Source organism: Monomorium pharaonis, chromosome 5, assembly GCF_013373865.1.
Source record: "Monomorium pharaonis isolate MP-MQ-018 chromosome 5, ASM1337386v2, whole genome shotgun sequence".
Classification (NCBI taxonomy): Eukaryota; Metazoa; Arthropoda; class Insecta; order Hymenoptera; family Formicidae; genus Monomorium; species Monomorium pharaonis.
The window spans coordinates 6,110,724-6,134,713 of NC_050471.1; the positions used below are offsets into that span (position 1 = coordinate 6,110,724).

At 31.3% G+C, this 23,990-nt stretch overlaps 7 protein-coding genes across 11 annotated transcripts; 3 read left to right on the forward strand and 4 right to left on the reverse strand.

Annotated features, from left to right (window-relative positions):
• Positions 1-130: 130 nt before the first annotated feature.
• Positions 131-5,988, forward strand: LOC105837561. The gene is made up of 6 exons (XM_028192624.2): positions 131-559; positions 918-1,158; positions 1,972-2,217; positions 3,643-3,870; positions 4,221-4,465; positions 4,665-5,988. Exons 1-6 carry the CDS (start codon positions 426-428, stop codon positions 5,218-5,220), a joined length of 1,650 nt encoding a protein of 549 aa, XP_028048425.1. The 5' UTR covers positions 131-425; the 3' UTR covers positions 5,221-5,988.
• Positions 5,989-6,581: 593 nt separating this feature from the next.
• Positions 6,582-9,381, forward strand: LOC105837560. Its single transcript, XM_012682445.2, has 5 exons — positions 6,582-6,716; positions 7,391-7,924; positions 8,103-8,191; positions 8,292-8,516; positions 8,742-9,381. Exons 1-5 carry the CDS (start codon positions 6,582-6,584, stop codon positions 8,917-8,919), a joined length of 1,161 nt encoding a protein of 386 aa, XP_012537899.1. The 3' UTR covers positions 8,920-9,381.
• Positions 9,382-9,383: 2 nt separating this feature from the next.
• On the reverse strand, positions 9,384-11,268 carry LOC105837562 (DNA-directed RNA polymerase II subunit RPB7). 2 transcript variants are annotated; one of them, XM_036287658.1, is made up of 9 exons: positions 11,061-11,268; positions 10,912-10,949; positions 10,713-10,822; positions 10,481-10,640; positions 10,336-10,386; positions 10,021-10,086; positions 9,872-9,943; positions 9,760-9,793; positions 9,384-9,692 (listed from the first exon to the last, which is right to left on the reverse strand). In XM_036287658.1, the coding sequence occupies exons 2-9, from the start codon at positions 10,921-10,923 to the stop codon at positions 9,676-9,678; spliced, it is 522 nt and encodes a 173-aa protein (XP_036143551.1). In that variant the 5' UTR covers positions 10,924-10,949; positions 11,061-11,268; the 3' UTR covers positions 9,384-9,675. The 2 variants fall into 2 exon arrangements, with proteins under 2 accessions (XP_036143551.1, XP_012537901.1); XM_012682447.3 differs by having other exon boundaries at positions 10,912-10,966; positions 11,061-11,263.
• A 366-nt stretch (positions 11,269-11,634) lies between these two features.
• Positions 11,635-14,668, reverse strand: LOC105837552 (ribonuclease H). Of its 3 annotated transcripts, none has more exons than XM_028192623.1 (4): positions 14,529-14,668; positions 12,888-12,941; positions 12,592-12,811; positions 11,635-12,137 (listed from the first exon to the last, which is right to left on the reverse strand). In XM_028192623.1, the coding sequence occupies exons 2-4, from the start codon at positions 12,938-12,940 to the stop codon at positions 12,030-12,032; spliced, it is 381 nt and encodes a 126-aa protein (XP_028048424.1). In that variant the 5' UTR covers position 12,941; positions 14,529-14,668; the 3' UTR covers positions 11,635-12,029. The 3 variants fall into 3 exon arrangements, with proteins under 3 accessions (XP_028048424.1, XP_036143555.1, XP_036143554.1); XM_036287662.1 differs by lacking the exon at positions 14,529-14,668 and adding an exon at positions 14,375-14,517; XM_036287661.1 differs by lacking the exon at positions 14,529-14,668 and adding an exon at positions 14,220-14,331.
• Positions 14,669-15,048: 380 nt separating this feature from the next.
• LOC114254974 lies at positions 15,049-16,015 on the forward strand. Its single transcript, XM_028192532.2, has 2 exons — positions 15,049-15,359; positions 15,462-16,015. The coding sequence occupies exons 1-2, from the start codon at positions 15,277-15,279 to the stop codon at positions 15,604-15,606; spliced, it is 228 nt and encodes a 75-aa protein (XP_028048333.1). The 5' UTR covers positions 15,049-15,276; the 3' UTR covers positions 15,607-16,015.
• On the reverse strand, positions 16,002-19,469 carry LOC105830680 (ribonuclease H1). Of its 2 annotated transcripts, none has more exons than XM_012670169.3 (7): positions 19,042-19,469; positions 18,550-18,676; positions 18,313-18,468; positions 17,019-17,214; positions 16,650-16,780; positions 16,300-16,564; positions 16,002-16,184 (listed from the first exon to the last, which is right to left on the reverse strand). In XM_012670169.3, exons 2-7 carry the CDS (start codon positions 18,645-18,647, stop codon positions 16,089-16,091), a joined length of 942 nt encoding a protein of 313 aa, XP_012525623.1. In that variant the 5' UTR covers positions 18,648-18,676; positions 19,042-19,469; the 3' UTR covers positions 16,002-16,088. The 2 variants fall into 2 exon arrangements, with proteins under 2 accessions (XP_012525623.1, XP_012525622.1); XM_012670168.3 differs by having other exon boundaries at positions 18,550-18,846.
• Positions 19,470-19,582: 113 nt separating this feature from the next.
• Positions 19,583-23,890, reverse strand: LOC105830678 (rab-like protein 6). The gene is made up of 6 exons (XM_012670167.3): positions 23,741-23,890; positions 23,064-23,237; positions 22,490-22,980; positions 21,455-22,269; positions 20,630-21,131; positions 19,583-20,508 (listed from the first exon to the last, which is right to left on the reverse strand). Exons 2-6 carry the CDS (start codon positions 23,188-23,190, stop codon positions 20,314-20,316), a joined length of 2,130 nt encoding a protein of 709 aa, XP_012525621.1. The 5' UTR covers positions 23,191-23,237; positions 23,741-23,890; the 3' UTR covers positions 19,583-20,313.
• Between the last annotated feature and the right edge of the window lie 100 nt (positions 23,891-23,990).

A 23,990-nucleotide genomic window follows, 5' to 3' on the forward strand; every position in this document is an offset into this window, starting at 1 on the left:
TATTGTTAGCGTCTACAAGTTTTTTGATTGGTGGATTCAAAAGAAAGAACCAATCACATTTGACCACTTACCACTACTGTTCAGAAAGTGTAGTACCGTACTTTGTCGGTGCAGGGGTGCACATACTATGGCTGCGTTCCGATATTTACTGCCAGTACTGAAATTCTATAGTGTATGTGACGTGAACTATAGATTTTCAGTACTGGCAGTGCATATCGGAACGCAGCCTATATTAAAGATACTAAATTTCTATAGTTACACATGTGGCATGTTATATATATAATCAGCATATTTACAACCAATTGCAATCAATGCAAGCCGGTAACGCTTAATTGCTGTTAATTGCGTTTAATCAAAAGAAAAGCCGAGTCATTAGAAGGTGAGAGCATAATTGGGAAATCGAATTTTGTCAATATTATTATACAATGGCTCAATATCCGTCCATTAATGTACGTATGGCGGTAAACAGGATTGACTTCAATCTAATAACAAACGATGGCATTCAGCCGCGACTCTATACCCCTGGCGAGGAGATATCTAGTCAGCCGGATTTTTTGAGGTAGATAAGTCTCAATTATATGCAAGTTTATGAAAACTGTTGTTTTGAATGATTGTTTAATTAACACATTGAATGCCGTGCCAATCATTGATGACTGGCACTTAAACTTTCAGTAATGTTACATCAGACATCAGTGATTGGCATTATCAAACTCAACAAATACATCAAACTAAAAAAATAACATTCTAATTCTGAAAATATATTAATATTAAAGTGATAGTCTAAATAAATTACTGAACATAATTTTGTATAAAATGTTTAATTTTATATATATATAACATCAAGCTATGAATGTAATAGTAAAAATTTTTAATGTATTAGATCTGATTAATTGGAATTACTTGAATTGCTTAATCAGAGGTCATGGAACTTATGTTGATGAAGAGAAAATATTACGTGCATCAGTCGCTGGGATTCTAGAAAAGGTGAACAAACTCATATCAATTAGACCTTTAAAGGCACGCTATAATGGAGAAATTGGTGATCTCATTGTGGGAAGGATAACGGAAGTACAGCAGAAGCGTTGGAAGGTCGATGTAAATGCTAAACTTGATGCTGTTTTATTATTGTCCAGTGTTAATTTGCCTGGTGGTGAATTGGTAAGACATAAATTGAGTAGTTTTCTTTTTTAAACATTTGTATATACACACTATTTTAAAAATTATATTTTTTCTCATTAAAATAACAGATAGATTTATTTTACTTGCTGAAATGAAAAAAAATATTTTTTTTTTTTTTTTTTAAGATTAATTTTATCCCATAAATATTAAATTAAAGATGTGTGAATAGTTTTTTATGCTATATTGAATTTTTTAAATTTAAATTCAAATCAAATTGAAGCATATTTTTTAATTAATAACATTTATTGGATTAAATATTAATATAAAAATAGATTTTTATATTTTTTTGCAAGAAAAAATGGTATTAGTTACATGATATAAATTCACTTTATAGTTATATGAGGTAAACTCATTTTAAATATAATTTTATAAAATTGTCAATATATAACATGATTTGTATTCAAATCTCTCTATTCAAAATTTTTTAATTCAGATTTGAGTTATATAAAAATTTAATATCCAAATCCCATCTGTTTTGATTCTATTTGTATTTAATTAGGCTACATATTTCTAGTTTAAGTTAAGTTAATTTAAACTTAGGATTGATTTAGAGAATTCAGAGAAAATTGTGATATTTATTATTATTTCTTGCTTTAATGTATTTGAGTACTTTTCATTCAATATACTGCTATCAGAAATGATAATTATTTTTGTAATCAAATTAATTAATGTTAAATTTTCTACAAAGTTCTTATTTTTAAGAAATACTAGTGTATATTTGTTTAAATTTAAAAAAAGATGCAAATACAATGTATTGCTCCTGATACAATGTATTGCTCTTAAAATTTACAGAGAAGAAGATCCGCCGAAGATGAGCAGACAATGCGTAGGTATTTGCAGGAGGGAGACCTAATTTGCGCGGAAGTGCAATCCATTTTTGCTGACGGCTCGCTCTCCCTGCACACGCGAGTATTGAAATATGGCAAACTGTCGCAAGGGATTATGTTGAAGGTACCGCCGATGTTAATCCAACGCAAGAAGACGCACTATCATACTTTAGAAAGCGGCGCTACTTTGATACTCGGCTACAACGGCTATGTGTGGATTGGTGCAAATATTCAAAACGTTGATAAATCAGAGGGAGGTTTCACAGAGGATTTGTCGAAGATTCCGGTGGACAATCGCAATGTCTGCACGCGATTGCGTAATTGCATCTTGATTCTTGCGCAGTGCAACATGCTATTATCCGATACTTCAGTGACGTACGCTTACGAAGAGTCCTCTAAATACGAAGTGCACGAACTGCTGCAGCCTGAACCGATGGTTGACGTGTCATTGTTGACACATCAGAGACTCGCACGGTCTGTGTAACGCTGCAGCCTAAACGAAAAGACTGTAATTTAGAATGGTACAATTACGAAGCTGAAGCTTAAAACTAAATACAATAAATGAATTAAATTAATCTTTTTTTTGCAATCTTGAAATGTTAAAAAAACAAAAAATAAAAAAATTTTCTATATAATGTAATATATTAAATCGTTTGATAATAAATCGGTTTGAATGATGATAAAAGTTACTATTTACAAACTCTTGCATCTCGAGAGAGAATCGATAACGTATTGCGGTAACTATTGATAAAAACGGAACTGCTCCAATCAACTTGACTTATATTGTCAAGATTACTGTTTTGAGTAACCAGAAGATTTTAACCATTTTTTATTTATTAAAAAGTTATTTTTAAAGTTCATAAATAGAATTTAAATATATAAAATACATGCATAGGAGGGTATGTAGAAAATCAAAAACTTAGATAGAATAGTTAGACTTTATTTTGAATCTAAAAATAAATACAATAAACGTATTATTTTTTTTTTTTATAATAAAGTATATCAAATAATATAGAATCTTTATTACTTCAAGCATATACAAAGCCAAGAAAGGACTTAGTTTAGATTAGAAATCTTAACCTTGCATTAATCCACCTTATTTTATATTGGTTTAATCTAAATTCCTAATTTCTTAATCATTATTTCTCTTGACATTTACCTGTTTATTTACATTTAATTACTCTATTTTTCAGACATCTATCTTATACTATATCTTATATTATACCTTTTACACTTTATATTAAATAATATAAATATAAAAACAAATATGTATAATACATAATGTATAAATGTGAAAAAAAAATCTATATTAACTTTATGAAATATATATAGTGTCTAAAAATTGTATGTATTTAATTTTAAAATATTTTGTTTATTAAAAACTTTTGAATAAACAACGAATGATGGATAAAATCTTTTAGAAATTACTCAGGGCAGTGATTTTAACGAGGTCAAACTGATTAGAGTAGACCTCATTTTTATCAATATTTATTCATATTGCAGTAACAACGATAAGTATTGTATATAAAATACTGCAGTATTTTCATCAATAGATCTATATTTGGTAGAGCCGATCCAGGTGTAAAGTGATCAGACGGACGCTAATCTAAGTATTGATTAAACAAGTGAAACTTAGAAACAGGTAGTCGTGCGGCAAATAGCAAGAGACATGGACGCATGTTTCAATGCCTTCGATAAAGACGGGGACGGATTCCTGTCAATCTCTGAATTCGATCTCATATGTCGCGCGTTGTTTCGAAATGACCGCGGCAAAATTTATGGTCTCGAAGAGGAACAGCTGCGCGAGGTATTCTCGATCTTTGATTTCAAAGGCGATGGTCTGATCGACAGAAAAGAATTCGAGGTACATGAAAGGTGTAGAATATTATCAATTAATTTAGTCATTTTGAGAGAGAAAAAAAATTTTAATATAAAATATAGAGAATGATAAAACTTTAAATTTTTTTTGAAATTATATTAATTTTTACTGTTAAGGAGTTTATGCCATTTTTCTAACAATTTTATTTTGGTTTATCTCTAATGATGAATATCTATATAACGATATTAACTATTAGTTTTATAATTGGATTTTAAAATATCTTCTAAAATCAATTATTTACTTGAATAATTCACGAGAATCTGGTAATTAATTTCTTAAATATTCAGAAGTTTACATTGTGTGTGTGACTTATTTAATATGGGTACAACTTATAGGTTTGCTGGAATCGATGGATCAAAATATGCACGCGTCCCAAAAGCGCTTTCCTAATTGTGGATGTGCAAAATGACTTTATATCAGGTTCCTTAAATATAAAACATTGCGCTGCGCAACACGATGGTTCAGAAGTAATCGACCCAATTAATCGATTGCTGGAAACTGTACCCTTCGACGCGGTGTTCTACTCCTTAGACTGGCATCCCGTCGATCATGTATCCTTTATTGATAATTTGCACTTGAGGTAATTGTCAACATACATTGTCAACATACATTGCAAAATACAAAACAATCTATCATGTCTTTACTTAGGAAATATCTATACAAGTTTAAAAATATCTGTTTCTCTGATCAATTGCTTTGTTTTTATGAAGGTATTAAAATTTCAGTTTATTAAAAGACACGAAACAGTTTGATTCATTTGTGATCGCTTTCGTTATCAGGGAAGTGGATATCAGCAGCAGTATTTCAAAGGAAGCGGCGCGAGTGTACGACACTGTAACGTTCCAAGGACCACCGTTGCTGAAGCAACGTCTGTGGCCGCGTCATTGCGTACAGGATTCTTGGGGTGCCGAGCTCCACAAGGACTTGAAGATTATCGATAACGCGATCAAGATTTACAAGGGCACAAACCCAGAAGTCGATTCATACTCGGTCTTTTGGGACAACAAGAAGCTTACTGAAACCACACTATCGTCACAGCTACAAGAAAAGAGCGCTACTGACATTTACATCTGCGGACTAGCCTATGACGTTTGTGTAGGCGCTACCGCAGTGGATGCGCTTACCAGCGGTTACCGTACTATACTGATTGATGATTGCAGTCGCGGCGTGGATCTCGTCGACATCGAGAAGACCAAGGCCACCGTAATAGCTAGTAACGGCGTCATAGTGAATTCCAGCCAGGTAAAGGCCATGGTAGAGGGAAGAGACCGACGGCCAGAACTCGGTTACAAACTCGCATTGGAAATCAAACAAAAATTGAGCCTCGGTGAATAATTGTAGCAAATAGTATAGTATATCTAGAAACATTTGATTGGATTATAAATGGAAATATTAACATAAAATGTCATAATCTCACATTTTTAAGCAGATCTTATAAGTATAGAACAGCTAAAAATGAAAAAGAAAAGAAAAAAAATATAAAAATGAATCCTATAGAATGGATAAATCTTTTTTCGTTGAGCGATAAGATAGATGTTAAAATAAATATTAGAAAGTAAGCGTTGAATTTGTTAATAAGTCTGTTATCTTTTGGAAAGATCTTTTAGAATTTAGAAATTAGGAAAAATAAAACTCATAAAGCTTAGATCTATATAAGATCTGTAATCAGTGATATAAGTATTTAAGCTTAGTATGAATAAATAAAATTTAGTCGATTTTAGAACTTAATAAAAAAATGTTTATTAAATGTTTAATATTTGTTAAAAATATGTATAACAGTAAATTGAGTAAAGAAGAAATTATTCTTGAGAGTGATGGTTTTATTGGGAATAAAATTTTCATAATGAGTTTTTGTAAAAGTATATTATATTAGGGAACAATAATAGATAAAATTAAGGTCTTAGAATATGTTACATGTCGATTTCGCAGAAATGCATTTGCAAAATTATTAATAATTTCATATATGTTAGAACAAAAAAATAGTAAGAAATAAAAAGCGTTGAGTTTTATTACGCATTTATATTAGAAGTAATAATATACGTATTATTCTCGATTTGTGATGGATTTTGTCACAGTATTAGAAATAAATTATTACTGCAGATATATTTGTGTTCTATATTTCTAAGAAAAAAAAATCAGTTAATATTTGTTGTATTACAAAATCTATAATAGACATTTATTTTTGAGTGTTGCATTTTTATGATATTATATTAATAGAATAACACATGACAGTTATGTAAAGTGTTGAACAGATTTCATTAATTCAACGTGAAAGTATTCTTAATTTCATTACATAAATTATTTTATTAGAAATGTTTAGATAAAATCTTAAGTTATATTTGTTATTTGTAGCATTAGATTTATAGAAATATATATGTATATATAAAATATTAATTACATGTATTTAATAGATAATAAAACGCGAAAAACGTAATTTTAGGACAAAAAAATGATGTATCGTGATTTTTTTCGAACATTTAAAAAATATATATTTTTGGCGCTACCTTGCAAAGCGCTATCTCGCGAAGCGCGTAAGAACATGTCGAAACCGAAGAGGACAACCGCGCGTTGAAAAGCACAAGTGACCTGGAGTGACCAGAGCACACGCGCGCAGTTTGCACCGCGTGCTTCCGCGAGTTCATTGTGAGGAATGATAATCTGAACAGCGAGCTATCGTAGTGCGCGATCGCGTAAACATGTCCATGTGCTTTCGCACGATGCCTGGCCGGCTGTCGTCGCTCGTCAGCGGCGGCAGCGGTCGTAAATCGCCGTCAAAGCTCGATCGCACTCAGCTGCAGAAGAACGTCGAATCGTCCGCCTTTCTGAAGCAGGTGCGTCGTCAATCCCGTCCGATGGACACCGTTCGTATATTTCGATAGGGTTCGCGGTCACGCGTTGTATGGACGGTGCTTGCCGGTAGTGGACCGTCCTAACCTCCAACGCTTACATAATCATGTGACTTCGTTAGCAGGCGACGTTCGCTGATCTGTCGAAACTTGTGACTCTCGTCACGATTTTTTACGGCAACGTTGCAAAACTGGGATTTTTACGGTTCCCAATTAGGTCGTGACAATCAAAGAATGACATGAGGTTGAATGACAGATATCGCATGTCACGTTGATAAAAATTATGCCTGTACACGCCAGATTATCTGTTGATGAGCGATATACGGGATGTTCCGAACATATCACATATTCTATCTTTTAATTAAAGACATATCTAAGAATGAAGTTTTTCTTGATTAAAATAAATAAGAAGTAACAACTTGTAAATTTACAATGTCAGGCAGATGATTAAATAACGAAACTAATGTTAAGCTGTATTCTAAATTTAAAAGTAAAAACAGTTATAACACAAATTACAATAAATTAATATTTTTATATACAAAATAAAGATAATTAAAATGATTATAAAACAATAATTGAGTAGAAATAATTTTTATGTTCTTGTAGCTTCTTACTGCTACTTGTAAATAGACTTTTATTGTCTCTATGTAAATTTTTAGTTCTTGGGTACGCAGAGAACACTGTCCGTGAGAGCAAATACTGCAAGCAAATCAGCACCTTTTGCAGGATGTACTTTTCCTCCAAATTTATCATTGGCTTATCTTAACATTCATAATCAATGGAATGAAAGGCTGGCCAGACAATATCCCGACGAGAGTAAGAGTACATCAACGATGCATTGGGTCCAGAGTCCACACAGGCTGCAAAAGTTGCAGAAGATTGGCATTGCTCTTCCAAAGAACAAGAAACATGTAGCTCCCATAGGAATCGTATCTGACAATATTAACATATTTCAGACACAAAGTGTTGTAAGAAATGATAAAGATAATTCATTTCTAGATAATAATAGGATGATTCCTTTAGAAAGTTTACACAGTAGTAGAAAAACGAATATTGATAAAAGTATCTTATTTATTTCTGATGATACGAGTGCTTTAAAGACAAGCCTACAACAGTCCACATCACCACAAGAAAACGGACGTAAACCATCACAAGAACAACTGCAATCTATAGTTGATTGTCTTAGTCAAGATGTATGTCACATGTAATTTACAAGATACATCAGAATTATTGCACTTTTTACAAGTTAGATTCTTCAAATTTGCATTGTCAAAAATAAAATACAATAATTCTGAGACATTTTGTACAATAATTGTTTAATCTATAAGAGGTTCTCTCACATTAATTTTTTTCTGATTGAAATGTTTGTAGTTACCAAATTTGTTTGTAAGACCTCTGAATTTTTCAATATATACTGACGATCTAATTTTTATCAATAATATTAGAGGAGTAACAACAAGGTAAATTAGTTTTCAAAGTATTTAAATTATCAATTGATAATTTCGAACATTAAATATTTATATTTTCTCATATTTGTATTTAAATAAAAACATATTACAGGGGTCTTATGAATTATTCGAAACAGTTGATCCTATTAAGGATAATTGGTCATGTAAAATTTGCACATGTTAAATTTGACATCATGAAGATCACGATGCACTCTGAAAACGATACCGTGCAAGTTCGATGGCGTATACGAGGAGTCACAGGCTGGAAAGTGTTTTCTATGTTTTGGAAATATAAAATTTGGAAGATAAAAGATGCCATAAATACTAACCAAGATATGTAAGTACAATCAATTCTATAAAAACTTTTATATTAACAGCAATACAATTATAATAAATATTTGTTTTTGTAAACATTAACAATTAAAATTAAAATTTTTTGTTTGAAAAGAATTTTGCTTTTATGCTGCCATTTGAGTGTTTATTATTAAAAAAATAAATTTTCTTTAATTTTATTTATAGAAACTAATTGTAATAGCAAGACAATTATACATAATTCTTTCAGATGGTATGATGGTTTTTCCACTTTTTACGTTAATGCCAATGGAAAAATCTACAAGCATATTACAGACAAGATGATGCCCGATCAAGATACAATCACAAAAAAAGAAGATCTGCGCATCGCACCAAAGTTAGCGTTATTCACAGGTTTCACCAGTTTATTTAGTAATAACGAAAATTGAAATAAGCTTTGCCTTAAAATTGCATCAGTTAACGTAAGTCACTGCTAGAATTGTACGATTTTAATCAGATCGTTACAACGAACACTGCAACAGAAGTGCTTTTTCCACATGTCGCATGTTGCTGACGTATCGTTGCATCATCACGAAAATGAAGATCGGTAATAAATAAGAGATGTGAAGTAAAAAATGTACATTACCTAACCAGTATCTTTGTATGATTACAAACTATCTATATTTGGTTTTTTAATTGCTTAGTCATAGCAATACTGAAGTAATTTTGCATTAGTATGTTTCTGTAAAGAGATACAATTATATTACAGTATATTTGAAAAATGTTGAAAAATGAAACAATTGTTTAACAGAGTTAGTGAAATGGTCTGTATATCATAGAATCTATTTGTTTCACCTCTGTGGATTGTTGATAACACGTAAAATAATAAAGTAACATTAATGTTTCGTAAATATATTTTGTACTTAATTTTATTTCATAAATATTATAAATGTTTCCTGAATAATTCTAACTTAGTATGTTATTATCATGTTAACATAAAGATAGGATATCTAAATTGTACTTTTTATGTGCATTTGCAGCTTTTATATACTATTATATTTTCATATCTTTTTGTCAGACAGATTTTATATATATATATCAATCTTATGCTATTTATACAAAAGTTGAAAATATTTTAAAATATTTAGAATACAAAATTATTTATCTTAAACTAATAAAATTTGGATAAGTAAACTGCAGACACGCTAATTGCATACAAGACCTGGAAAAAAAAATATTATGAATGTTGCATTTAAATGCATTGCAAATGTTAAAAATTATTCTGTTACCTAAGTAATCGTCCATTAAAGTGCCAATAGCAAACTGAAAAGAAAAACAAGTAATTTAATATATAAATTAACAAAGTGACAGAATAAATTTCACTATTAAATCAATACTAACAATTCCTGTCGCATCAACTCTCGTACCGACAATTTTCAACCTAATTTCATCATCAGCCTGGATAACTACATCCTGAAAGTCGCATTTAGTATTGAATTTGTAATTACTAAATCTTCTGTTGCAACACAATACTTCACACCATTACTTACCTCTTCTTTTGATTTATAACAGGCTGGATTCACATTTGGGCAAAACTGCATATCCTCTGGAATTGACTACAAAAATTAAATTCATAAATTTCATATTATTTTATATAACTTTCATCTAACTTAATTTTTTATTAATTACTGCTTTACTTTGAGCAATTAATTTCACAATGTATTCAAGAATCAATAATGTATTTAAAATTAATACAAAAATATTATTGAGCATCAAGATCTGCTTCAACCAAAAAGATATTTCTTTAATCATACTTACATATTAGTCTAATATTAAACTAATTTCACAAATTTATAATTACTCACGTGGTGAGATATAAAGCATGATAGTGGACCTATTTCAGCAAACATTCCAACCTGCAAATATGGCAGACATAAAACAACAAAGTATTTAACAATTATTGTCATTCAAACAGATTATATTCTACATAAAAAAAAAATTTATGTATACCTTATTCACTTGAGTCACTATTGCATCCAACACTTCACCTTTAAATGGCCTAAATACAATTGCTTTATATTTGACGGGATATACTACAAAGCCCTGTCCCGGTTGTATAATACCAGCTCCTATATTGTCAATCGTTGTGACTGCAACGACAAAACCATATCTGAACAAAAATGTAGTTCAAGTAAGAGAACTCTAACTTTACAAATATATTAAAATAAAGTACGATGCTCACTTTCCCGTGCAAGTGCCTTCTACTTCTGTGTAAAGCTTCTGTTTTACAGTATCGAGTAATTGTGGACCGAAGTACCGGGGATGTAACAGAATCTCGTGCTCCAACGAAATCTTTTTATTTAAAAAATTGAGAATGTTTTTTTTTTTTAATTAGTAATTAATAGTAGGATTGTGCAGAATAGGTAAAAAGGTTAGCTTACGTGATAAAACATGTTTTAAAGTATTGACTGACGCAATCCTGATTACCACGCAATCCTATAAATATTTAATCCAATTTAAATTTAAATTATTAAGTAAATTGGATATCTTAATTAAAACTATACAGTAAACTTTTTTCTCTAATTTCTACCTTTTACCGGTTGATACAGGTAGAGAGCCTCTGAGGGTCTACGAGGATACAGTAAATTCAGTAAACAAATATCTGTATAGGTTAGAGTACAATTATTATAGGTTAAGTTCCAATTTACGTATGATGCACTAACGTGCATGCCTGCATCATTCATCCTTGTTTATCTAACTTTAACGAAGATAAATAATGCATTATTATGCGTATCATGCGTGAAACGGATTTTTACTAGAATTTTATTTTTATTAGCTAGAAAATTATTTCTATCAAATATTTAGAAAATTTAATATTTAATATAAAAAAAATATAAATATTGGGACTTTAAACGGTAGATGGTTAAAGAGAAAAAGATAAACTTTTGTATTTTTTGTATTTCATATATACATTTTTGTATAATCATATTTCATACATACATACCTGTATAATTTTAATATTTTTACATTCTGAAAAAATTCTGTGCTAATTAATGATCATTTGTCATGCAAAAAACTAAAATTTGATTCTTTTGGAACCTCGTATGACACTCGGAATTTTGAGTGGAAAGACATCTTACTGATAGAAATAAAAAACCAAAACATAAATTTCAAGGTAAAGATAAACCATTGTTTGCTAGAGAACGAAAAACAATAAGTTTTAAGACCAAATACAATTTTCGAAAGTAGAGATGTTAGACTTCGTTCTAAATCCTTCTTATAAAAATTATTTAATGAAATCAGAGGTCATGCAATTGCAATACAATATTTATTAATCATGGCATGTTTCAAAAAAAAATGTAATAAAATGAAATACAAACTTGAATAATCACAATAACTCTTATGTATTATATGTAATCAAATATGTAGCAATAATGTATAAAATTAAAAACGTATTTTAACTAATTATAACTTATACAACTTTTCTTCAGAACATGCCCATGTCTTACACAGTTAATTCTTCAGTATATGAAAAAAAAAAAACTTCTTTGTCATTTCGTTAATAATTCTTCCAGTACGTGCGTGTATAGTTCTCGACAAAATAGCCGTTTCCATCTCTACCACTCTTGTAAGAACGTTCGCGTACGATAACGCCATTTCTCCCTTGCTGCAAATCAAGAGAAATTGTCATTAAAAAAAAAAAGATAAGGGAAGTAAAAGTTTAGTGTTGAAGAATTATGTTAAAGAATTAAGAATGCTATAATAGATATTTATGCAACTAGTGCGGTGAATCGGCTACTTGCCCGTAAGTGCGGAATCGCCTGACTCGTGTGTCCATCCGCACGGACGGGCAATAGCCGATCCACACATGTCGCATACAATATTTTTTGTTATCTGTGCGTCGAAATATTGGTCCTTTTGTGTGAAGCGACACATGAGAAAAGAACCATTTTCGTTGCACTGATAGCGAAAAATATAAAATCTATTTCTAAAATTCAGACATTATAAAACAAAAATTATTTTATTACATTGTACAATTATGGAATTAAAGAATATATTTCTATTTAGCATTAAAGTACATGTATGTGTTAACATTTTCTAAGACATTTTTTATTCTATACCATGCGATCAGTACGATGATAATTGGTAGCTTCTCCCTGATAATCTCCTCTTAATGCAACTTGATTATCATTTCGACAAGCTACAGCTTTAGAATTAAATGATTGCTTAGCATTGCTTCTTGAGGAATTCTCATCAACAAAGTCCCAAGCTTCAGCTGGTGTATCAAACTTCTTATACTTATTATAAGAGTATCCATTCACCTGATCTTTGCAATCCTCCCTAATAATAGAAAATATTCATCTAGAATAATCTAGATTGATCTGAATTAGTTACAATTATTTCATTATCTTCTTACCAATTGTCATAAACTCCAACTTGACGACCATTGGCTACTCCGTAATAAGGCATTCTATTAAAAAAATAAGTTAAACATTTTAGACTATCTTTTTTAAATTGCTTATTACTTTTTTTATTATCTTATTACCACTACTATTTTTTATTATTATACCATTAAACCAACCATACCATTAAAAATTATAAAAAATTAAATAAAAGGTAGTAGCAAAGAAAAGAAAATGTCAATATTGTTTTTTTATTATTTTCCTTTAATAAAAATATAATTTTTAATCATTCAAAAATATTTTAACTTATTACATCTATAATTTTGATTTTGAATACGTGGTATTAAATCAGAAAAAACAATCATTAAAAAAACAAGATAAAACTATAAAAGAACAAGAAAATGCCAGTTTTATTTTATTTTCTCTCTCTCTCTCTCTCTCTCTCTCTCTCTCTCTCTCTCTCTCTCTCTCTCTCTCTCTCTCTCTCTCTCTCTCTCTCTCTCTCTCTCTCTCTCTCTCTCTCTCTCTCTCTCTCTCTCTCTCTCTCTCTCTCTCTCTCTCTCTCTCTCTCTCTCTCTCTCCTCTTCATCTCACCATTATAAATTTTAACCCAAAAATTTTTTTTATTATATCTAGAATTTTAGTCTTTAAGACCTGATATTGAATTAATAAAAGAGACACAATCATAAAGAGAAACGAAAAGATATTAGTATTAAAGAAGAGGAAAATGCCTATTTTATTTTCTTTCCATTTTCCTTTCTTCTATTCACAAATATCAATATATAATTTTAATCATTCAAAAACCTTTTATTTTATTTATAATTACAATCTTGGTATTGAATTAAAAAAACACTTATAAAGGGAAAAGAAAATAAGATAAAACTATAAAATAAAAAGAAAATGCCATGTTATTATTTCCCTCTCTTTCTCTCCATCCCCCCCTCTCTCCCTCTCTCTATTTCTCATGAAAATTTTCAATATCTATAATTGTAGTCCTGAAAAAACATGATAAATTGAGAGAAACACAGTCATAAAGAGGAAAGAAAAAATTAATATCAAAGAGGAAAATATTAATTACATTTTCTTATCATTTTCCTCTCTTTCTCTCTCTCTCTCTCTCTCTCTCTCTCTCTCTCTCTCTCTCTCTATATATATATATATATATATATATATATATATATATATATATAATTTATTTATTCAGCTATTTATTATTTATCTAGCCCGTAATTAAATTTCAATTATATTCAAAACCTACTTTTATTTTATATCTATAATTATGGCCTTGAAAACGTGGCAAGATAAAAGAAACACAATCACAAAGAGAAAGAAAAAATGATATTTACATTGGAAGAAACATTTCTAAACAGTCTTTCATTACATTATTGTGTCATCACATAAACTATAAAAATTTTAGATAGTTAATACTGATTAATAGACAATTGTACGATATTTCCCAAAATTTCAGTATTAGTATATATGAAGAACTGATTTATTTTACGAAAGAGAAGCAACGGAAGGAATGGCGATCGTGAAGCAACAGGTTTTCGATCGTAAATCCAATTGATCAAAGCTGGTTATCAGGGATCAATTTTCTAATTATTCTAATCATTCTTCTCGTGAACGGAAAATATCAAGTTTGTTAAGCCACTTACTTAGGAATTTATAACAACAGCAATCGTCACAGCAACTATAACGACTTTCAGCTTTTCCGTGTTGTCCGAACTTCAAACTTCGAAAGACCTCGTACGTACGAAATAGTACGAAAATGGCATTTCTTCCCTTTAGTATAACTAGACTATAGATTGTGATTGAGATTGGGTAGGAATTTGACCAATCAAAATGAAGTTTACTAGGCTTAATTAGTATAGGTAGAGAGCACTAGAAAAGTAGGTGCCAGAGCGAGCATGGTGTTAGCCCGGATCTATAATGTGTAGTAAGCCTTATGCCATAAGAAATTGACCAATTATAATCGAATATGAGAAGAATAAACGAATATAATTCCTTAGGGCTTAAGGCTTACTACCACCTATTGTAAATCCGGCCTTAGAAGACAGGTATAACATTGCGCATAATGGCAGCCGGAGAATAGAACAGCCAATCAAATGTTTATCCAAAATGTGGCACCATATTTAAATGCAGCATAATAATATAACACACACATAATAATACACATAGGGTGTGTTCAGGGAGACGCTATTAGCGCTATCAGTTTATCCTTGTTCTACTTTTAATGAGTAATGAAGATGGACTGATGCTGATAGCGTCTCCCAGCGTCTCCCCGAATGCACCTTACACCCATGCCAGTGAGTTCTTGCCAGTGGAAAGTGGAAGCCGCTATAACTTTTTCCGCGCGGTGAAAGATTCTCTGAAAATTCGCACGGTCAACGAATTTCACAGAAAATGGAATTTTCGCAATCGCATCAGCAGGATCTAATTGAACTAGCCGAAATAACGGGAATCTCCACAGTACCTGGCGTTTTCCGGTAAGACATTCGGTAACAACATAACAACGAAAATCGAATTTTGTCCACGGGACATAACCTTCAATATTTTTATCGCAATGTAATTTTGTCTTTCTGTTATAGCATTGTGTTGAAATTATTGGCATTACAAGTGTCTCCGGAAGATATTTATACTCTTCTTAAACAAATCTCGAGATCATCGAAACCATCGAGTCAACAGACGAAGAACGAAGATGTTCTCACTTTTACCTCATCTACGAGGAAATAATATTTGTATATTAAATTCACACTGATTTGACGATTAATATCTCTAATTATAACGTCAAAGGAATATGTTTATATAAATAAAGATAGTAGTTTGTAAATTTTTCCATAGACTAGTACTAAAAAAATTAAATTTAAAATAATTTTAGTATTTTTGCACATATTCTTGCTTAAGAGTTATTGTTTAAATAAACATTATTTAACAGCAAATATATTTGTGATATGGAGATCTGCTTATTTGTACAAAAGTATAATAGTAAGATAATTTGTAACTAGTAATTTCTGTATCCAATTGCAATAGATTTTTATTATAATAGTTTACTTAATAAGAAAGAAGTATATCTAAGCTATAAGTTATATATTAGATTTATTGGTCTTATAATAAATATATACACAATATTTTTTACAAAAAAGTTTATGTATGTGTACAAAAATAAAATAATTACATAATCATACAACTTGTAGGAGACTTAATCTTTATTAATTTTAATTATCTTTATTTTTATACTGTAAGCAGCCTTCTCTTGCCAACTTGTCTGCCATTTCATTTCCATAGATTCCTACATGCCCATTCACGTGGTTCTAGAAAATTAGGTGTTTTATATATATATATAAAACGTGTGTGTGTGTGTGTGTGTGTGTGTGTGTGTGTGTGTGTGTAATATTAAATTTTATTCCTTTATGAAAGATTGCTTACCCAAACAATGGTCAAGGATTTCAGTTCTTTCTCCATTTCTATCAGTTCTGATTTATTTATAACTGGTTTATTGCCCACCGTTATCCATCCTCTTCTTTTCCAGCTTGGCATCCATTTCGTGATACAATTGATGAGGAATTTGGAATCCGTGTTGATTTTTAACTTCTTAATTCCTGCCTTCTTCGCCTGCCTCACAGCTACTGTGACGGCTTGGATCTCTGCCATGTTGTTGGTAGCTCGTCCCTCCACTGGTTGGGATACGTTTCTATGAGAATTATATTATAACTGTATTATGTGCAAATTTATTAAATTCAGGTAGACAATTTACAAGACTAAAAGATAAAACATACAAGGGATGATTGTCTTGGAACCAAACGCCAATACCAGCTCGCGCGTTCTTGTACCCGTTTAAAGTGCAAGCGCCATCCGTGAAGACGTTCACGTAGCCTTCTTCGTCGACGATAAAGTTCACTTTATCATCCTATATAATTTACAAATTAAAAAAATATCTTCATAATATAATTTATTTTTATTTCTAAACACATGATTCTCAGAAATCATAGTAATCAACCTCATCAACTCCATGGAATGAAAAAATTTATAAAATTATTAACTAATTATGTGTTCTGGTAAAAAAAATAGAATAAATGATTTGACCTCTGATTTCATGTATTTCTTGTAATGGTTATGGCTAGCTTGTAATGCTATTCATTTCAAACCTGATCAAGACACTGAGCTGATAGGAAACAATTATCTGATGTAATTTTTCTTTTCTTATTTGGTTGTTCATTACTTTCATTAGTATCATTACTTGTTGATAAAGTCCTCTTTGAAAGTGATGATAATGGTTTTGTCTCAGCCACTGTCACTTGCTTTCTACCAAGTGCAAACAGTTGTTTTGGTAGGACTTGAGATCTATATAAAATATTTTTTTAATGCTTTAATTTTAAAATATATAATAAAATTTATTTGCTATACACACATCACCATCATCACCATTTATTACTACAACATAGACATATAACATCTTTCTTATCTATGATAAATAAGAAAGAAGTAATTAATAATATTTACTTTGCCAAGATATAACACAAGATATAAGGAATGTATGGATGGATTAGGTCAGAAATCAAGATATTTAAGTAGAAAAAATGTATCAAGTAGAAGCGATAGTCTGGGTTTAAGAGCGTTAATTAGATTAAGATGTGGTAACATAAAAGAGAATAATAAATACTGGTTGGAGGAAGAGGAGAAGTTATGCGTATTCTGTGGAAAAGAAAAAGATAAGTTAGATCACTTCGTAGAAGACTGTGAGATAACAAAGCCATGATTTAAAGGTAAGTCTAGGTAAGAATAAGATAGAAAGATTAGAAAGATTAAAAAATGACGAGTTAGATAAAATAAAAGAAAAGGGGTTTTAAAAAAGTTCTGGAAGGAAAAGAAAAAAGCTTAAAAGGATAAGAATAAGGAAGTAGAAATAGGATTACAGATTTAGGAAAAAGGATGTATAATAAACGGGATCTAGGAAATACAATAGAAAATAGGATAGTAGATACAGAAATTAGGATTTATGCAATAAGAAAGAAGATTGTAAAGAGAAAAAACTGATTATAAAATTATTATAAGTAATAAGATTTGTAATATTTTGTACATTTTTGTATATTCGTATTTTTGTATTTTTGTACTTAGTATATATATTGTATCACGCGTAATTACTTAATTTTAGTATTAGCTGTATTAGAGACATTTAAAGAAGACTTACCTAACGTTAAATAGTAGATTACCTAACGTTAAATAAAACAGTAGGATAGAATACAGACTAGTCTGTTACACGTTCAGTGAGATGATCTAGGGAGCGCATGTGATAATAGATTAAGTATAGTTTTAAGGCCTTAGAACAGCTAGTAGAGGGGGTGGATGGAGGGATAAATAATTAAAAATTTTTTGTAAACCAAGTCCCCTTCTTGACAATTTTGTACTGCTGTAGAAAATAAATAAATAAATAATATTTACCTTGCGTTAATAATTTCTGATGAAAGGCTCTTGGTAGAATTTGTTCCTACAGTTGAAGAGGAACGCTCTTTTATAAAGTTTTGAGCCTCTCTTTCCGTTGCAAATTTCTTATATATGGATCCAGGAAACTTAAGAACTTGAGCGCTGCATTCATTCCTATTAAAAAGAGAAAAACTCTTATTATTTTTAACAATGCCTCATCATTAGAATCATAAATCATTAAATTAATTGTCTTACCATGTGGCATAAATTCCAGGTTTCCGACCCTTAGCTACTGCATAGTAAGGCATTTTATTTAAAAAATGTCTTGCTATAAATATGAAACTTAATTTCATCAATTTTCTCGATACAGATAACCTTTAGCCTGAAGAATTTTTCTCAATTAAAATAGTTCCATTATCAGTATTAATATTAACGTATTTACGTCCAGGATTAAACAATCTTTTAGGAGAACTTTTATTAGCAGGTCCTATATACATGCAATATTTATATTTGCTTTTGTTAATGAAGTAGGAATAAATAAGTGTAAATACTCTGTAAAAAAAATAAAGAATAATAATAAATTAAAATAAATTGTCAAATTATGACATATATATCTTTATAATCTTTTTTTAATCAGCAGTTGTATTACAATATTAAATTATTACAAATTACATAATCGTGATTTTTAAATTAGATTGTAAATAAGATTAAAGGATTTTATAATTTAATATTATTTGTATGAATTACCTTATTTAGATTTCATTGTTATCTTTTTTAAATATACATATAAAGCTCGTATGCATCAAGCAACGTTACCATCAAGCAAAGGTTATAGTAAACAGCTGTTAAGTTAATTTCAGTTACATTCCAATATTTTATCTTTTTTTACTCTAATACTAGTTTGTATACATATATAGCTGTTTCATTTTAGATAGTATAGAAAACGACAATTAATAAAAAGACAATTTCTAAAATACGGAATGAGGTTTTGACTACACTTAACCACACAATTGATCACATTTGAGAACTAAAGGATGAGAGTGGTTTCTGGTTTGTTCTTTGTAATTGCATTGTTATACTTTAAAAAGAAAGACAGAAAAGAGACAAGATGATACAAAGTTTAGCTATAAATAATTTCTTTCATTTCAGTTTCAAATATTTTTTAATTAAAATGTTTAATTTTTTAGAAACCTAATTTTATGAAATTTATGCACATGTCTGTTGTATATATAATTATAAATCACATAAAGTATAAACTGTAGGTAATATAAATTATATAAATGAAAAATTGTTTTATATACATTTATTAACATGAAGCTGCAATGATTGTACAATACTATACACTGTTATGAAAAATACAACAATAACATAACATTTTTATATAGTAGATAATTTCTGTAAAAAAATCATATTCAACAAGGACAGAGCATGCGTTAAGCTAAAGAGAAAATTTATAAATGATATCAACGATAAATATACATATGAATCTTAATATAAGTGAACACAGATATTAAAAATAAAAAATATAATAAATAATTTCATAAGTATGCCATTATATGTATAATGTCACAATGTCGTCATATCACGTACAGGATAAGATATTTTCCTATTACAGTCATTCACGCAACAAACTTATCACCATGTACATGACTTTTTAAATGCTTGTTAAAAATTGTTAAATATCCAAAATCGGAAATGCAATATAAATAAGTGCATGTTTGACTGCTGAAATGTATATGTTCTTCGGCAAAATCACAATTTTTATCATGGCAGACCGAAATGTTGAAACCGGGTCAAAGACAACCCCAAAACGGATGTTTCGCAGAGTTTGCGGAAAATGAATATATTCTTTTGCAGATTAATAGCACAATCCCGAAACGCATTATCTTTTTCTCACGAAAAAATAATCTTTCTTCATTTTTTGGGGATTGTAACATACATTACATCAAAGAGAGCAAAGTCTTTTTTTTGGAAGATGTTTGATTTTTAAAAATCATTACTGATAATGCTTTTGGAACGCTAAATTGCCTCGTAGGCCACATCAACACCGATTCTCGTGACTGAACCGTTCAAAAACTCTTCAAGCTCGTCACGCTCTCGATTTTCATCCTTCGAGCGATGCGATGAGCGCTTCTTCTTCTTTTCGGTTTTCTCCGTTTTGTCCTTGTCCTTGTCTTTTGACTTCTTCTTTTTCCTCTTCTCTTTCTCATCCCCCTAGAATCGGTAAAAAAGAAAAAATCTATAATTTAAAATCATTAATAATTGAATTGGGAAAAATACGCTTTCTAGGTCACGTAAAAGTTTTTTTTTACAAGTGCTTGTACAAGATAATTACCTTTTCTTTGTGTTTCTTTTTCTCCTTCATTACCGGACTACTAGCATTAGAGTTTACGTGACGCATACTAGGGTCATCAAGCAGCTCCAAATGAACATTGGAACTCGTCACGCTCACGTCCAAACTCTTGTCGCTCAGTTCCAGTCTATCCTTCCTCGTACTGGTGCTACTCACGTCTTCACCTCCTTCAGGACTTTGCCGCCATTTCGAATCTCGTCGCAACCAGCTATCAAAAGCGTCCGAGTTTATGTCTGACTGCTCGTTCGATTCATATTCATTAGAGTTACGCAATTCTTGCTCTATAGAGGAAACAGAGTCGCGTTTCGCAACTTGTTTTGGCTTCTCGATATTTATCTCTGGATCTGCTAATGGTTCTGATTTGTGTTTCTGTTTGGACAGAGGATTCTCTGTCAATTTTGGTTGTACAGGAGAAATTACTTCCTCGATGGATGATAAATCATCTTCATAACCAGCAACTAATGGATTACCAGTCTCCATATCACTGTAAAAAAATTATATTGTGTAATACTCGTTATAATATGATAATAATACACTATAAAATAAAAAAAAACATTTTTTAAGTGTAATAAAGTTAGATTAATTTTTGATAAATATAATAATTTATAATATAATAAAGAATGGTAAATTAATTTTATTACTAAAAGAACTTTGCAATAGAATAAAAAACAATCATTGATATGCACAGAGATTGAAAAAGTAGGTAGAGAAAAAAATTATAAATTTTTAGAAGTATTAATGATAATTTACACAGATTTTAATATATTAATATTAATAGAAAAATAATTTAAAAAACTCTTTGCTCACCTTTCAGACTCTGCATCTTCTTGAGTTGGCGCAACATCTGGCTCCGGGGTGAGGGAGTTGGAGCTCAAACTGCAACCTTCTAAAAATGATTTGTCCAGCATTCCATCCGGCACAAAATCTTCAACGCTAGTCAATGGTTCTTTTAAACTAACATTTTTAAGATTTGGCAGTTTTGGACCGTCTGTCTCGTCTTCCTTTTTATGACCGAAGATCTTGGACATGAGTGACGATGACCGATTGAGGGAATCCCTTCTCTCGCTATTATTGTTATTAACAGATTCAGCCGATTTAGCCACTTCTATTTTAACAGCAGAATTTTGCGAAATAGATAACGCCGCAATCTGCGATGTTTTCGTGGAATTAGGTACGCTGTCTGATGTGCTCGCCATCGAGATTTCTTTCCTCGGTAATGACTTCATCTCTAAATTTTTCACCGGTATTGGAGTTCCACCGCCAATCGGACCGGACATCGAGGCCGATCTCTTGACCTCTCCGACGCTATTCGCGTTGGAAGGGGCAAGGTGATAGTTACTCATTGACGACGGAATAATATTTGAGACTAGACTGCTGGCGGACACTGAGTCGGCGAGAGCTCTTCTACGGTTCACGAGATTATCTAGGAATTTGTTGTAGTCAGCGTCGTCACTTTCCTGATAGAGATCAAGCTCTTGAATAGTAAGACGCGTCTCCTCCTCGTTAGTTTCGAGCTGCTTCAACAGTGTCTCGCGTTGCAGCTGTAGAAACGGTAGATTAAAAAATTTATGCAACAATTTTAGACCAAAGCCATTTCGCATCGATGACTCTGCGTATCTCACCTGCAACAATTCATTTAAATTCCAAATTAAACAAATTTCTTTTTAATTGATGCCATAAGTACATTATGGTATCAATTACATAGATCAATGAATTTTTAAGGAAATAATTAATAAAGTCGAAAAATATTATTTTACTAATACGAATTTTCCTTCAATGAAAGACTTTTAACTCTTTGCAATTACATGTAGAAATCACATTATTAACAATCGTTTTAATTACTTGTGCTAGTCTCTCGTGCAGTGAGTCTATGAAATATGTCACGTGATCCGCGGTGACAGTTCTGTGATGCGACATGTCGCAGTGATTGCCGAGGACAATGACGGGTATGTGGCTAGGTATCTTCGGCAACTCGCGCTGGACATAGTCAAACGTCCAGTTCTTTGTGATGTCCATGACAATGATGACACCATTGGTGCCTTTGTAAACGTCGAGAAACTCGGCATCCAAGGCGGGCTCCTCGATAGCGTTCTCTGCATTAGTTGGAGTGTTGTCCATCTTCAGACCGTCTAACTTCCGCCGGCGTCTACCACGATCTACGACATCCCATACCTCCACTTTGACTACATCGTCAGTGGCTTTGTAATTCCACTGTATACTCGCTACCTGTATCTCTTCTGTGGGTACATACTCTTCAATAAATTTTTGCCCTTGCAGTCTATGAAATAAACATGTTTTTCCTACATTCCTGTCCCCTTTTATTATTATTTTCACTAAAAATAACATGTAAAATTTGCATTACAACTGATGTTCAAATTGTCATCTACATCTAAAGTATATATAAATGTCTACTTACTGTTATATTGTACGCCTTTGGCAAACTTCCGTTGAAGATTCGTCGGCATGGATTGATGGGCTGGTCTGGGAGAAACATTACCGACTCCATCGGATTTCCCGGCTAGTCTTTTTATAGCAGAGAACATCGTTGCAATCTTTTCTTAAAGAAACATCAGTTTAAAAACTTTGATACCTGAAAAAAAGAGTCGATTACAAATACCTGAAAATATACATATATGTATAATATGAAAATAAATTTAACAAAAATAATACAAAAATAATTAATAAAGTATGAAAAAAGGAACAAATATTTTTTGTGTATTTTTTTTTAAATAAGAGACTGCACAATTTTTGTCGCGGTAACGCGATTATAAGAGAACACTTCGATGCACTTTGATGCTAACTAGAAACATATTGCTAGTGATAATTAATTTAATTGCTTCATATTACGATTATTACAGCACTGATAAATTCCATCCACGTCGTTTTCGCGAGGCAAACCGTATCCCCGTAGAACGCAGAGGACAAGTATTGAGCATCGGAGTAATTAAAGCCTACGCATTCTCGAGACCAACTCTAACCAAACGGAACTTTTTTTCACGATCGGTCATCGGGAGAACTCGATGAATTGTGACGCGCAAATGACCGAGATCGTCCCGAGGATTCGTTCAGAAATTCGGGTGAAATTGCGCTTACCACATGTGTCGCCCGTTCCGAGTCTCGTAAATGAAGCCGGATCTCTCGTCGCTGGACACGACTCCGAGACAGCTGTCATATGCAGCAGCTGTTTTTCTCTCTTTCTCGCTCAACGCTGCAAAGTTGGCAGCGCCGACGAACGCTCTCGACAGACTCGACGTGCCACTCACGAAAAATCGATCGTCGATAAATTCCGCGCGACAATATTAAAACTGTAGATCTCTCGTTAATATCCAAATCTCTTTCTCAC